The following is a 17,185-nucleotide window of genomic DNA, read 5'->3' on the forward strand; positions in this document are numbered from 1 at the left end:
TTGTGTTTAGGTACATGCTGAACGGGATTCCTCACAGTTTTGTACAGATATCTGAGTTACAGAGGTTTGAAATGTCGTACCTACTTGAAACCTGATCTGGTTTCTAGAAAAGGCACAGGATACAATGTTAAGAACAGCAGGTCTCATCATGCGCCACCCTCCTGTCACCAGCCCCACATCTCTGGCTAGGGAACTGTGTCTTGGAGCAAAATGGGCCTGTAGGTGTTGGGAGAAAAAAGGGATGTGATCCATATTTGATCTGTGTACAGCAGATAAAAAGCAAGTAGAAGTAAGTAAACTTAGATACTCTTTGTTACTGCTACAGGCCTTACGTTTTTGGACCAAAGAGTGAACATTTTATTTCTCTGAACAGCTTGTTAAATGTTCTTTTTAAGTTCAGGCCAATTGCGTAGGAACTTGCTTTTAAATAGAAGATAGATTCTGAAGCATTATATATGCAGATTAAAAATTGAGGCTAAAATTAGATCTTATTTAGCTTATAATAACTAGGACTAATAGTACTTTTAATATTTTCCTCTTCTTCTGTAGCCAAAGTCAATTCCCTACATTAAAAATCCTTGTAATGTCTACAGATGTTAAATGAAGAAAACTAGTTGTTGAAAGATACACACACACACACACACACACACACACACACACACACACACCCCCATTTAGGTTAAAAAAACAACAAAAGCAAAATTATGTGCTGGCACATAGTAGGAACTCTATGCTGACAGTGTACGTATGTGCATAGACAGATGGTATATATATGAAGGTATATAATCCAGAGTGTTTGGCGGGGCTACCTCTGAGAAGAGGTATATGACTTGAGGTGTATTTTTATTTTATACTCTTTAATTTTTTGTGTCGGGGATTTACTCTGTCACTTGGGCTGGAGTAAAGTGGCATGATCGCGGCTCGCTGTAGCTAGCTTCTAACTTCTGAGCACAGAGGATCCTTCTGCCTCAGCCTCCCAAGTAAATGGGACTATAGGCATGCACCACCACGCCCAGCTAATTGTTTTTAATTTTTTGAGGAGATGAGGTCTCGCTATGTTGCCTAGGTTGGCTGTATATGTCTATATTTGAATTTTTTGCACTGAGCATGTGTTACTTTTGTATATTTTTTTAACAGTTAAGGAAATGGAAGAAAAATTCATACTGAGGGTGTTTCTAAATAAACCCACTGCTTCTTTATGCCCTAAAGTGCATGACAAATGATGTGAGACATATTCTAACTCTACAGCATTATTGCTTCTCCAGTAATCCATGGAAAGAGAAAGGCATTGATCAAACTTATTTGTTTGGCGATATTTCTATATAATCTAATAAGGTTGTTTAAACCATTTTTTAATAGAAAATTTCAAACACATAGAAGAACAGAATTATACTTATTCCTAGCTTTAACAGTATTAACATATGGCCAATTTTGTATCATTTTGTATCATCTATAGATCCGACATACTCATTTATTTTGAAGCATATTTCAGGTATATCATTTCACCTGTAAATAATTCAGTATGTGTATCCAAAAGGTAATGACTCTTTTTATTTATTTATTTATTTTTGAGTCAGAGTATCACTCTGTCGCCCAGGCTGGAGTGCAGTGGTATACTCACAGCCACCGCAACCTCGACCTGCTGGGCTCAGGTGATCCTTCTGCTTCAGCCTTCCAAGTTGCTGGAGCTACAGGCATGTGCCACCACATGCAGCTAATTTTTTTTATTGTAGAGAGGAGGTCTCACCAAGTTGCCCAGGCTGGCTTCAAACCCCTGGGCTCAGGCAATCCTCTCGCTTCGGACTCCCAAAGTGTTGGGATTCCAGGCTTGAGCTACTGCACCTGACCTGATAATGACTCTTTTTTTTTTTTTTTTTTGAGTCAGAGTCTCACTCTGTTGCCCAGGCTGGAGTGCAGTGGCATGCTCACGGCCAGCACAGCCTCAACCTGCTGGGCTCAGATCCTTCCACTTCAGCCTTCTAGGTAGCTGGAACTACAGGGATAAGCCACTGTTCCTGGCTAATTTTTCTCGATCTGTTTTAGGGATGAGGTCTTGCTAAGTGGCCCAGGCTGGTCTTGAACCCATGAGCTCAGGCAGTCTTCTCAGCTCAGCCTCCCAAAGTGCTGAAATTATAGGTGTGAGCCACTATAATACTTTACAATCTAGTTGTTCACTTTCAGTTTAAGTTGCTGTTTTATTTACTTTCATTGTATTCTTTAATTATTTTTAATTAATGTCTTTTTTCCCTTTCAAATTAGTGTACATTTCCCCCCCCCCCAGAGTTGTAATGAAATAAAAATTATGGCTTTTGCTTTTGATGCCTTTGTTTAATATGAACATTGTGAATAGATGACTGGGCATCTTCATCTTCAAATTTAAAAGATAGTTTGAATATACATTGAGTTTTGCTGCAGTAGAATGGAAAGCTATTCATATCTTGATTGTAATAGCAGCCACACTTGTTCACAAGCCATAATAAAAATTAGTTTTTTCTCAAGTGCTTTTCTGATATCTTGTCTGACTTTAATTTCTTGTCTTACATAGGTCTCTAATTAATAGAAGATGGCAAAGCCCAGCCACAGCAGCTATGTCCTTCAGCAGCTAAATAACCAAAGAGAATGGGGTTTTCTCTGTGACTGTTGTATTGCAATCGATGACATTTACTTTCAAGCACACAAAGCCGTTCTAGCTGCCTGTAGCTCCTATTTTAGAATGTTTTTCATGAACCATCAGCACAGTACTGCACAACTGAATCTCAGCAACATGAAAATCAGCGCAGAGTGTTTTGATCTCATTTTGCAATTTATGTATTTAGGAAAAATTATGACAGCTCCCTCCAGTTTTGAGCAGTTTAAAGTGGCAATGAACTACTTACAGCTGTACAATGTTCCTGACTGCTTAGAAGACATACAGGACGCAGATTGTTCAAGTTCAAAATGTTCCTCTTCTGCTTCTAGCAAACAGAACAGCAAAATGATATTTGGGGTAAGAATGTATGAAGATACTGTGGCTAGAAATGGCAGTGAAGCCAACAGGTGGTGTGCAGAGCCAAGTTCAACAGTGAACACACCACATAATAGAGAGCCTGATGAAGAGTCTTTACAATTAGGTAATTTTCCTGAACCACTGTTTGATGTATGTAAAAAAAGTTCTGTGTCCAAATTATCTACTCCAAAAGAACGTGTGTCGCGACGCTTTGGACGGAGTTTTACCTGTGACAGCTGTGGATTTGGCTTTAGCTGTGAAAAGTTACTAGATGAGCATGTGCTAACCTGTACAAACAGACATTCATACCAAAACACGAGATCTTACCACAGAATCGTAGATGTTAGAGATGGAAAAGACAGCAACATCAAAGCTGAATTTGGTGAAAAAGATTCTTCAAAAGCATTTTCTGCACAGACAGACAAATACAGAGGAGACACAAGCCAGACTGCTGATGATTCAACTTCAACAACTGGAAGCAGAAAAAGTAGCACAGTGGAGTCAGAAATGGCCGGTGAAGAGAAAAGCAGAGCAGCTGAGAGGAAAAGGATCATCATCAAGATGGAGCCAGAAGACATCCCTACAGATGAATTGAAGGACTTTAACATTATTAAAGTTGCTGAAAAAGACTGTAATGAGTCCACTGACAATGATGAACTGGAAGATGAACCCGAAGAGCCATTTTATAGATACTATGTTGAAGAGGATGTCAGCATTAAAAAAAGTGGTAGGAAAACTCTAAAACCTCGGATGTCAATAACTGCTGATGAAAGGGGTGGCTTAGAAAATATGAGGCCCCCTGACAACAGCAGCCCAGTACAAGAGGATACTGAAAATGCATCTTGCGAGCTGTGTGGGCTCACGATCACTGAGGAGGACCTGTCATCGCATTACTTAGCTAAACACATTGAAAACATCTGTGCATGTGGTAAATGTGGACAGATACTTGTGAAGGGCAGGCAGTTGCAGGAACATGCCCAGAGGTGTGGGGAGCCCCAAGATCTGACCATGAATGGGTTAGGAAACACCGAGGAGAAAATGGACATGGAAGAGAATCCTGATGAGCAGTCTGAAATAAGAGATATGTTCGTTGAAATGTTGGATGATTTCAGGGACAATCATTACCCGATAAACAGTATCCCAAAAAAAGCAGTTATTTAAACATTCTGCCTGTCCTTTTAGATGTCCTAATTGTGGCCAGCGTTTTGAAACTGAAAATCTAGTGGTTGAGCATATGTCTAGCTGCCTAGATCAAGAGATGTTTAAGAGTGCCATCATGGAAGAAAATGAAAGAGATCACAGACGAAAGCATTTTTGTAATCTGTGTGGAAAAGGATTTTATCAGCGGTGTCACTTAAGAGAACACTATACTGTTCATACTAAGGAAAAACAGTTTGTTTGTCAAACATGTGGAAAGCAGTTTTTAAGAGAACGTCAGTTGCGACTGCACAATGATATGCACAAAGGCATGGCCAGGTATGTCTGTTCCATTTGTGATCAAGGAAACTTCAGAAAACATGACCATGTACGGCATATGATTTCTCATTTATCTGCTGGTGAGACTATATGCCAGGTCTGCTTTCAGATATTCCCAAATAATGAACAGTTGGAGCAGCACATGGATGTTCATCTGTATACTTGTGGAATATGTGGAGCAAAATTTAATTTGAGGAAAGATATGAGATCACATTATAATGCCAAGCATTTGAAAAGAACCTAAGTGATTTTCTACTGTGCTAATGTTTAGTTGATAGCAGATAAAACACCAAAGCAAAGGAAATGAGCTATTTAGGAATTGATTTTATAAGATAAATTGTTGGAAAAAATCTCAAGGCCCTTTTACCTTTAATATTTTTGTTTAGGATCTTTAAGTATCTACATTTTAGGCATTAAATGTTTATCATTTTTGTTGTTTCTTAATAGAATTCTTTGTTTTTAGTTTTTCTTAGCTCTGATTAAAATTACTTTTAAATGTAGACTACAAGTGGTTGTTACCCCTTCAGTGACTATTAAACTTTAGTTTTTTATCAATAAGGTGATGACTTCACTATTTCTATGTGGTTTTTTTTTTTAAGGTTATCCTGTGAACTTTAAAACCCAACACCATTGGCCATTCCAATTCCATATTTTTAGAATTCTTTAATTATTTGGAACTATCTCATTCACTTTTAGTTATTATTATTTTTTTTGAACAGTGAGTTTGCTATTGTTTTTTTCCCCTTATTAATGAAATCCATCGTCTTAAATTGACAAAATTATTAGGCAAGTTAGGTGCGCTGAATCTAACCTTTAAGGTTGACATGGGCTCAAACTTGGCCTAAAAAGATTGACAGACTTGAGGAAATTCTTATAAATGAATATTTCCTATAATTGATAAAATATTATCATTTAATAATCACATTTAAAACTTATATTAAGTGTAAATCCCAATGGCTTTACCCCACTTGAAAAATTAGTGGGCATAAGCCATTTTGTTTTGTGATATTAAATTTAACTATGATAGTTAATTAAAAAGATATATATCTTGTATTCATTAAAATATTTTAATTTAAAATATTCTGATTTCTAAAGTGTGTTAGTTTATCAGTTATTTTTGTTTATAAATAGACTTTAATAGTTCTCTAGACATAAGACATCTAAAGGAAAATGATTTTTCACCTTTAAAATTACATACTTTTGGAACCTTGAGATTTGAGAAAGCTACCATGTATATTGATAAATCTAATAAAATAAAGAAATCAATGATAAATCTGGTTGTTCTATAAAAGCAGAGTGCACAAAAAATGTCTTGTGTTTTATACTATCTAAGATTTGGAGAAAATGTGTTGTGGCAAATTGCAGCTTATCACCATGTTTATATTTTCTGTAAAGGAATACAAAACTTGAGGGTTATAAAACAATCTCAGAGCATATACATGGAAACAGTTTGTTAGTTTTCAGTTAAAGTAGTATGACTGGTAGTTGCTGCTGACATAGGATCTACATCAATTACATGTGAATTAAAACACTGACAAAACTGACCCACCAATAAACACATCTCTTGAATAGAATGCCTTTAAATGTTAATTACTTGCAGTGTAATATCCTTTTCCTAATGAAAGAGCTTTTAATTAACTCCCATATTTAAAAATATAATTTTGTGATTATGAACAGTAATTTAATAGCATTGCTCTTTTTGGTCACATCATAGTTTTAAGATATGAAAATCATACTTTTGTATATAATTTGCATAAAGAGAACGGAGAAACATCTAGGCTAGTAAAGCTTCATCTGAAAGCACTAGAACACAGTGTGAGCTCAGAGCTCTATGGGTGTGATGAAGTGTTGAGTGAGGATAGAAGTAGCACCGGAGCCAGTGCAGAATTAAAGTAATGGGGGCGGGGGGATACACACACAAAAAATGATAAGTTAGGAAATGTTTAAAAAGCTGCATAGTTAGCAGCAAAAGCAGGAAAAGTGATTCATCTTGGTCTCGAATACAAAAGTTTATCAAGTAATTAAATCTGAAATGCAACTTAAAATGAAATATGGTATATAACTTACTATAGGAACCTGATAAAAGTTCTCTAACCCAGAGACCATCAGAGAGTAGTATAAAGAGATAAGATGAACCAGTGTCTTAGTGGACATAATTTCCTTTAGGATCACTTTTTTCCATGACCCTCATCAAAACTTCTGTCTCAGTAGCTTTTCCGTCATTCAAGAACAGGACTTTCTCTAAATCTTACCATCCCACTGAAGAAAGGATGATCTATTTCATGAGGAAGAGGATTTGAGGTGTTTTGACAAGTACAATCAGCCAGCAATTAGCAAGCAAATGTGTAAACGTTAAACAAGATCTCTGACGTTACATGAGATGTTTATAGTTTTAGAAAGCCACCCTCAGAATGTTTTTTCTGAGTTTCATATTACACAGGACACAGCTTTTTGCTTTGGAACTAGTTATGCGCCAGCACAGGCTTCTAAGTGGAATGTGTGATTTTCCTTATCAAGGCAAAAAGTTCACCGGAAGGCTACTTGCCCTTTAAAATTAGGGAGAATGAAAACTATCCCACACCTCTCGCCAACGCCAACGTAGTCTCCTCACCAGTGTAGAGCTCTGGAGCTGGACTCCCTTGACCTCTTGCCCCTTCCCCGGGCTGTGCAGGAATCACAACTAGATGCTGCTGGCTCACCTGCCTTTCTAATTTAGGCATTTGGACTCCAAATCTAAAAATGAAAGGAAAGTCTCGATGGACATAACAGAATCAAGTTCTCTTCCTGTCTCGCAAATACAATGAACCCCTTTTGCGTAAAGGCCCATTTGTTCTAAACAGCAAGAAAACCTGGAGAAATGGTTAGCAGGCTCAGTTACAATACAGTGCAACTTGGATGTTCTATAATTCGTTGGGAAAATAGGACTAAAAATCTCAGAGGTTAACAAAGCACAACAAAGGCAGCAGTATATTTATTACGACCCAAAAATTTGTTTTAATCTCTCCTATGTTTTTAAAGTAAAAATATTCAGAGAGGCCAGGCACAGTAGTTTGCACCTATAGTCCCGGCTACCAGGGAGGCTGAGGCAAGAGGATCGCTTGAACTTGAGTTTCAGGCTGCAGTGAGCTATGATTGTGCTATTGTACTCCAGCTTGGACAACCAAGTGAGACTCACCTCCCCCTCGCTAAAAAAAAAAAAAAAAACCAAAAATACAGAAATGACCCACATGAGTAAAATGATATATGGCAAATGTTTAATGTGTAAAGTAATTACAGTTTGAGTACAGACAATCCAATTAGAAGAAAGGATTTCAGAGGGGCTAGTTATAAAAATAAAATAATTAGAATAAGGACAGTTTGATAGGATAGTCAGAACACTAATTAAAAGGAAACATAATAGATAATGAAAAACTACATTTTACTGTAGTTAAAAAATATGAACAGGACATAAAAACAATACCAATCAATAAACAGATTTGAAAATTATAGGTGATATGAGTAGGGATTAAAATAATTTGATTATAATTATAGAATGCCTAATGGAGTTAATTTTATGAACCAGGAATATGCCTCAGTAAATAATTGAGATACCTATTCTAAAAAAGTAGAAAGACGTGGTAGCTGGCAACATTCTCATTGGTTAAACAATACCCATTCCTCCATATCAGTAGTTAAGAAATTTCTATATTTAACAACTCTCTGGAAAATCCTCCTCCAAACCAGTGTAACAGTTGTAATATTTAAACTAGGCATAAAATGTGTCACTGTTAACGAAAAGGCAAATCAGTACTAAAAAAACCTGAATGTGTATGTGCATACATAGTTAAGAATAAAGAAATCTGGTATACCTAATTTTAACTGAGTTTTAATCCTAAATTAAAATTTAAAGTCTTGTTCATTTTTCTTTCTTTTTTCTTTTTGCCATTAATCTATTTTGATCAGTGCCTCAACTTTCCTCACCCACCCCAAATCCTTTTGTAACAAATGTTTTTCAGGAATAAATGCCAGCGCTCTCCACGTTTCAACAACTAGGATTGCAGGTACCAAAAAGTTCTAGGGGAACATATCCTTGTAGAATTCCTCCTGTACCCTTGATGCCTAAAGTGCAGTCAACTGGGGATGATAGCACGCATGCCGAGGAACAGAAGCAAATAGAGTTATATTTGGTATTAGGAACTTGAAGTTGCACCCATATTTAGAAACCTATGATTCAGCCATCCACTTAATAATGCCAGCATCCATTTATTTAGCACTCTCTATACTCTGCTAAGTGCTCTACATACATAAGTGTAATTAACCCTCACAGTCTTATGTGGTAAGTATCATACTAATTTTCCAGATGGTGGACTGAGGTTCAGAGGGATTATTTTTTCCTAAATCATACAGAAACTATTTATTAGAGCTGAAATTTGAATCTAGATCTCTGACTTCTACATTCTTGTACTTAACCACTAACCTACATACTCCATCTATCAAGAAGTACAGAGAAGGGAATTTTCAGCCTAGGAACACGTGTGATAAAAAGCTCCTGTGAGAATGTGCTCCTTGTTCATCTGTCGTCTGCTGTGCTGGTAAGGCGGCTGGTCATTGTGGGTACCCATGTTGAGTAATGTGAAAGCATGTGAGTGGAAAACAAAACTTTTTATTTAAATGGTTCATTCAGAATGATGTTGTGGAAATAAGTACTAAGTGCTGCAATATGTTTTGATTTTCTTTCATTTAAAACATTTAGTGGTATTATCAGCCATTTTGGGGGGCCCATAGTAGGTGCTCAATTAAAAATTAATTTGAGCCAGGTGTGGTGGCTCACACCTGTAATCCCAGCACTTTGGGAGGCAGAGGCGAGAGGATTCCCTGAATCCAGGGTTCGAGACCAGCCTGGGCAACTTGGTGAGACCTCATCTCTACAATAAGTAAGGAAAAATTAGCTGGGCCTGGTGACGCAGGCCCAGTTCCAGTTACTTGAAAGACTGAGGTGGAAGGATCTCCTGAGCCCAGCAGGTCGAGGCTGTGGTGGCCATGATTGTGCCACTGTACTCCAGCCTGGGCAACAGAGTGAGACTCCAACTAAAAAAAAAAAAATTAATTTAAATTCAACTTCCACATTCTTATGTCTGTGACTTTTCCGACCTTTATTTCCCCTATTCCTATCCTTTATGTTTTAATCTCTCCCACCAATCTTCATTTCCTTTTACTGATTATGAGACTGATGACTTGAAGGAATCAATTCATTTGAAAATAAATGTTCCCAAGAAAAAGGATAACAATAACCAGTTGCTTCTTTTCGCCTTAACAGATAATATGGATAAGAAGTTATATTACATACATATCCTGTACCTTTTAAAAATAGCCAAGAAAAGAGCCAAACATGGGCTTAAAGATTCATATAATAAACATGTTTAAAAAAAATTCTTCAGTTGGCTAACAAAAGAAGCCTGTAATTGTCATCTTGTGATTGATTTGGTTAAGATTTCTAGAACAATCTAAGTTTGCTTAAAAACAAAAGTTGCTTATTTTAGCCACTTATAATTCAGGTTCCCAAAATATTCTCTAGGGTAAACAGTCTTACCAATATATATATAATATATATATATTATATATATATTTATACACACACACACACACATAACCCCCCAACATAGCAGCAAACTTAAAAAAAAACGCAGTTATTTAATAATTTAAGGGAAACAATTCCCCTGAAGGTAATACTATTTTAACTTTGTATCTACCACCTGATTTAGGTACTACTGTGGTAAACCTAATACTTTAATGATCTGGCTACCATCTGCCAAACGTTACTTTTCAAAGAGAACAGGAATGAGGTAGTGAAGATTCCAAGGACACGGTCTATCTAACAATCTAAGCAGTATATATAAACTAAATGACAATAATGGTTTATAAAGGCAAGCTAACTTTGAACCAACTTAATATCACTTAACATCTATATGCACATATTTACATATATAACTGAATTTAGCATTGAGAAGCTTAAATCCTATTTAAGTTCTCTTACTATATTCAGGAGAACCAAATTATTGAGGTCAATCAGTAGTGTCAGAATTGTACATCCTTTCTATCAAAATCCACCACAGATAACTAGGGAGCAGAAAGCCATTATTTCTCATTACTCATTTGCTGACCAAAAAAAAAAAAAAAGGTATGAAGATTACAATTAAATACTTGGCTCTGAATTGAATGTATCAATCAATGTACCTATACCTATCACCCTTGTGCTCAGCAAGAAATCACAGGAAAGTCTAGGTCAAAGGATGACAAAAATTTAAAAGACATGATTGCATTTCAGAGTCAGGAATATTAATAACTTTTTATGAGAAAATTTACACAGTTCTCTGTGCTAATCTATTTGAGAAAGGAATAGAGTTAAGTATACAGCCTATAAAGCTCCCATTTACTTAGAAAGTTACTATGTTGTTTTTATTCTACTTCCATCAATTGCTAAGAGTCAGCAGAGCTCATTTTTAGATGATAGAAACATTAATTCTAAGCATCCAGATTATGAAAGCCATCTTTTCTTTCAAATGTTTATATTCTCTTTTGTGGGGAAAACATTTTAAGAGACTATTTATTTTATTTTTTTAAATTAAAAAAAATTTAAAAATTAAGGATCATTACTATTAGGGCAAAGCATTTTTGCAAAAAATATATAATTCTACCCAGAATCACTGGGACAGGTTAGAAGGGCTATTAACCTAGGAATTTGAAGGAAAACCCCTTGTCTTCATGTGTGTGTGTGTGTGTGTGTGTGTGTGTGTGTGTGTGTACCTCATTTTCATGTGCAGAGTGGCCGAAGATGGAAAAAGAACATGAACTTTAAAATTTGGTAGATTTGTTTCAGAGACTTGCCATTAACAAGTTAAAGTACATTGTAAATTATTTTATTCGAAGAAAAACTTCTTAACTTTACATGCTTTCTTCCTCCCTACATTCCTCTACCTTTCTGACTCCTGTCTTTTTTTATGTTACATATTTATGTATCCTACAGATTCTAGCTTCCCCCACAGCTGAAGAATTATATCAGTAATAAGAGAATTTATATTTGAAAGGTACAATGAGTTACATTCAGAAGTAATTAAGTTTCAGTTCTAGGAGCTATGCTTGTGTTCCCCATCTGCTAACAGTGTGCTGACCAAGTGCCAAAAGCCAAGAAATTCTGACCTAAGAATTGTGCTGTATCTTGTAGAGCAGTCAACTTGATATTATTTTTCTTGAGTTTTGTCTTTTTTGTGTGGCAGTGGTGAAATAGGGCCTTCTAAACCTGTGGAGAAGTGAGATCTGAATTGGCGAGGACATGGGGAAGAATCAATCTTCAACAGATAATCTTTAAGTGCAGACCCAGGAATAGCAGATCTGAAGTGGCACCATCTTTCTGTCTTCCTGACAAACGTCATCAACCCCAAAAGTTCCAGTTGCAAAGATTCAAGAAAACTCAATAAAGATCACTTTGGAATCACTTTGTCATAACAAAACTGATTCATGGTGACTCTCCTAATATTTGTGGAAAATTACTACAGAAAAAGTAACTAGAAAATTCATATGACATCAGTGGTTAAAGCTACACTAAAATGAAACTTGATATGCTAATTATCTTCAAAAATCCTTTCTAAAATAACAGGGCTTGCTAGGCTACTATAGATATATTTATAAAGAGATAATCACAAATCTGTATAAACATATATAATTCTAAACTTAAAATAACTAGACATATAGCTCATATATTATGAAATGTAGTTAGGCAATTTAAAAAGTTACATCCAAAAATGTGTAGTTTAGAGTGTAAGAATAAATGGGTACAAAGAAAAAAATTTTAAGGTCAACATTTTAAGATAGTCTAGTCATTACTGACTGTAATATAACACTTGCCCTTCTTCCTTCTCTACTGTGTATTTCAGTCTCGTATTTGATTATTAATATTAATGAAGCTCTCTTAAATCCGTTAACATGAAGGAAAAACAGAACTGGTATTGCTTCAATAGTGGCAGCTTTTCACAAACCATACGTGCATTGTTTTCTTTGGAACTTAGCAATATAACCTAATACAGCAGAATTAATTTCTGTTAAACATTTATTCTCAGTAGTAATGTATAATGCCATGCTTCTCAGCTTTCCAATTTCTAGATAACATTTAACTAAGTTTTGAATGAAACCATGGTTTGTTTTTAAAAACCTTTCATGGAGAAGTTAAATATTTGGTGAGATTTTAACCTGGCTACAAATGCTTTGTTTTATAAACATATGTACATACACACATTTATTACCATATGAGTCTTATAGCCAAATTATGTGTTACTGTGAATATACTTGTATATTTACTTCTGGTTAATTATGTACCCAGTTCCTTATTATTATCATTTTGTTTCTTGTCCAATATCAAGATGTCATATATTTTCAGAAATGCTTACATATTTATTTTTATGAGAATTTCTTCAAATGCTTTAATAAGAAGTTGCACAAAGAGATCTTAGAGTACTTTATATTTAAAAGGTACAATGAATTACATTCAGAAGTAGTTAAATTTCAGTTCTTAGAGTATACTTAATAGTATATGCAGAAGTTATGCCATTTAAAAACCCTGTCTATAAAGGAGGATGATAACCTGAATATTCATTCTAATAACTAGACTAACTGAAAGTCAGAGTTAATTACAATGTGGATTGGGGGGATGGGAGAGAAGGGAGAAGAGGAAATCCACTAAAGAGTTTAAATACTTGTGAATTCAGCTGCTTTAAGAGAAAACGAATAAGCCTAGGGAAATATTAGAGTCTAAAGAACACTTGAGTTAATCTCTTTTGAGAATATGAGAAAGCATATAGAACTGCAGACATGCACAAGTAAGTAGGAAACAGAAAAGACTACTACCAATAACGATGAAAGGTGCCAGATCAATATAGTAATGACTCAACAAATAATTTTTGATTGATTGGTAGCATTAAATTTAAGAAAGAAAAATGGCTTAAATTTTGACTGTACGAATGATAAATGTAATGAATTACAATAATTATAAATGCATTGTATAATATGACTATTCTCTGTATATAATATAAAATGGAATTACTGAGTTTGTTACTTTTTTTAATCCATTACTTTTACCTAATAAAATTTCCTCCTCTATGTTGTGAAGTTAAATTGTCTGTATACTATATTTATTTATACTGTATGTTTTTCAATGTGGTCTTTTAAAAAATGATTAGTGTGAAAATTATGAATTCTTCCCATTCTTTAATACCACAATAATAAAGTATCTGATGTTGCTAAATATGGTGTTCCTGAGTAGCTTAAGAAATGCACAAAGAAAACTAGCTAAAATTCTTGTTGCCAAATCCTGGTTTCTTTCAATATAGAATGTTTGGAAAAGTACCATCTCATGGCAGACACAGATGGCAAAACATTGCCTCTGAGATAGTATTTAGCTCTTTCAAACGGTTAATTATTTTTTCAAAATAACAAACAATTTATTATTTGGAGAAATAACTTCTTTGCCAGTATAATTCATTGTGTTTCTTTTCAGTTTAAGAATTGAATATGAGTTCCAGCTACTTGGAAGCCTGAGGCGGAAGGATCGCCGGAGCCCAGCAGCTCAAGGCTGCAGTGGCCGGGAGCGGCCACTGCACTCCAATCTGGGCGACAGGGTGAGACTCCGACTCAAAAAAAAAAAAAAAAGAATTGAATATGTATTAACAGTAATAACATACGGCGTCTGATTCTCCAAGTACGGGACAGTCTCACTTCTTTCAGATTATTTCAGACTGTTCCACAAGGGTCTATCTTTAAGGTTGGCATTGAAAACTGAGGTAGGCACAATGTGTATGTGTCGTCACAGACTCACTTCTCTTCTGCAATCCTTCTTCCAGGTTCAGGGCTCTTAGACATTATGGGAGGCATGGTAGCGCCTACCTCAGCCTTCTGCGTGTCTACAGCTTAACTGTAACTTCAAGACTTAAAGACATAAATGGGTTTTTCTCTATAGTGATAGGTGGAGAAATATTTTAGGATAAGGCGCTTTCAAAGAAGTATAAAATGGCAGTATTTATAGAGATCTAACATGATCATTAATTGAACTGTTTGCTCAGAGGTCCTCAAATCACAAGCTGTCAGTCCACCTTTTCTTCAGGCCAGCCTTACCTCTTCAAAACAATCCACAGCCCTTATGAAGGTTGCACCTGGGTGGGGACTGAGGGTTTTAGGAAAATCTGTAAGTTTGTTTGTTTGTTTTTTCCCAGCAATTCTGCACACATGTGTCCTTGCTTAGTTATTCTCCTTAGGGCAGGTCTAATACCCATGCACATAGTTTTAGACATCATGGTATTCACCTTTTTGTCCAGTACAGATATTTTCAGATACAAATTTGTTTGAACTTTTGGTCTCTGCAGTGTCATTTAGTACAGAAATATAAGAGGCAGGCAGAGGATTTCCTCTTGTACAAGAAAAAAGTGAAGTTCTTATTTTCAGTTTCCTTGTTAAATGATCCATTCTAGGTCACTTTTAATAAACACCAAACTAGTGATTTACTACTGCTTTCCAGGTACTCTTCTGGGTGCTGGGAGTTAATTAGAGCGGATTTGACATATGTTAAAGTTCTTGTTTTTCTACAATTTAATCTGTGTGGGACTTCAGTCTTTGGATTTTAAAAATATTGTGAAACACTCTACTATTTATAAACTGTCAGAGATTTTACTTGTTGAAAATCAATAGTAATTTCTATGTAAATAATAGGACTAGTAAACCTTGTTTCAACTGAATGCTAATAGTCAAGTTTTAAAAATAAATTGTAAAAGTACAATAAGGAAACAGAAAAATTACTGATAGTATTGTCATCTAGAGATAACCAATTTTGATGCATATTTCATATATATGATGATCCTATATAAGGATAAAAGTATTAGATCTTCTTTTTTGTGTGTCATTAAAAATCCTGTCAACAGGCTGGGGGCAGTGGCTCATGCCCGTAATCCCAGGACTCTGGGAGGCAGAGGCAGGAGGATCACTTGAGCCTAGGAGTTCAAGACCAGCCTAGGCAACATAGTGAGGCCTCATCTCGACAAAAATTCAAAAAATTAGCTGAGTGTGGTGGTACACACCTGTAGTTCCAGCGACTTGGGAGGCTGAGATGGAAGGTGTGCCTGAGCACAGGACATCGGGGCTGCAATGAGCCGTGATTGAGCCACTGTACTCCAGCCTGGGTGATAGAGTGAGATATCAACTCAAAACAAAACAAAACAAAACCCAAGTTTGTGAACAATTTTTATGGCTGTGTAATTTATCATATGCATGTGCTATAATTTATTTAATTATTGTCTTATTGTTGGACAATTATGCCATTTCATTTTTATTATTATTATTATTATTTTTTTGAGTTGGAGTCTCACTCTGTTGCCCAGACTGGAATGCACTGGCCGCTCCCGGCCACTGCAGCCTCGACCTGCTGGGCTCTAGCGATCCTTCCGCCTCAGCCTTCCAAGTAGCTGGAACTACAGGCGCGCGCGACCACGCCCGGCTAATTTTTGATTTATTGTAGAGATGAGGTCTCACCAAGTTGCCCAGGCGGGTCTCGAACCCATGGGCTCAGGCAATCCACTCATCTCAGCCTCCCAAAGGTGCGGGATTACAGGCTGAGCCACCGAGCCCGGCAGTATTTTTATTATTGTTAACATAAATAATATTATCTGCATTTTCTATTATTTCCTTAGGATGAAACCCATGAGTAATACTAAACGAAGGGTATGATCATATTTAAGGCAAAGAAAAAAATACTGTCACATCGTCCTCCAGAAGGACTGGACTACTTTACGCTTCCAGTCATAGAGCTTACCTGTTTGGCTGCACTATTGATAGCATTGATGAATATTATTTGATCATAAATTTGCCAATTTGAACATTTTAATGAACTATGTTTTTCATAAATTCTGAGTCACAATCATCAAAGAGAAAAGTAAGATTTTTAAAAAATCAATACAAATAAGGAAACTGTAAAAAATTCCAAGAATGGTCAATATGTGACAATGTTCTATAACTGTAAAAGTTTCCTTCATATAAAAGCAAAATGCAAATACTGTATCCTTTTGGGAAAAGCTCAGGGTGTCACTTAAGGTATAGAACATATGAAACATCAATTTACTAGGTGAAAAATTGGAGCAGAGAAAAATACATATGGCTAATGAAAATGTAGATATAATTGCTACTGTGGTTTCAGAAAGTTGAGTTCAAGATGGATGTGGTGGTTACTGTGCAAGATGCATCTAGTAATTGTGCACAGAGGCAGCGCATAGTTACTATGCAAAATACGCATTCTCTGCTGCTCTCATGTTAGGGCTGCAGTGTGAGCTAGGCCTGCTTGCCCTTTTGCAGCCTTGGCTTGCTTGAACTGAGTGAGGGCTGACTGAATGAGAGATCTCAGAGTTTGTGTTTCTCTAAATCACGTAACACCACCACAAAGAAGCTGTATTGTCTCCAAACCCACTAATTCCCTCTTGCCTTAAAAAACAAACAAAAACACTACATAAAGGGAAGCGTTTCCAAGAGTAAAATCCAGAGAGCTGTACTCACAATTTATGACAGCTTCAATTAGAAACGTTTTGGTTTTATGCTTGTTTTCCTAATGTTTCTTTGAAGTTGCTATTTCAATTTTTTTTCCTTCTGCTTCATGGAAAAGAGGATGGGAATTGTGGCTGAAACCAGTACTTTTTTTTTTTCTTTTTTTTTTTTTTT

At 35.9% G+C, this 17,185-nt stretch overlaps 1 protein-coding gene across 1 annotated transcript; it reads left to right on the forward strand.

Moving 5' to 3' along the window:
- Positions 1–2,551: 2,551 nt before the first annotated feature.
- On the forward strand, positions 2,552–13,736 carry ZBTB1 (zinc finger and BTB domain containing 1). Its single transcript, XM_021712661.1, is given in 3 exon segments — positions 2,552–4,126; positions 4,128–4,462; positions 11,716–13,736. Coding segments are annotated over 3 exon segments (1,935 nt in total). The 5' UTR covers positions 2,552–2,563; the 3' UTR covers positions 11,753–13,736.
- The last annotated feature ends 3,449 nt before the right edge of the window (positions 13,737–17,185 follow it).

Source organism: Carlito syrichta, unplaced genomic scaffold (assembly GCF_000164805.1).
Source record: "Carlito syrichta isolate Samal-C Ts95f unplaced genomic scaffold, Tarsius_syrichta-2.0.1 Scaffold90622, whole genome shotgun sequence".
Taxonomy (NCBI): domain Eukaryota; kingdom Metazoa; phylum Chordata; class Mammalia; order Primates; family Tarsiidae; genus Carlito; species Carlito syrichta.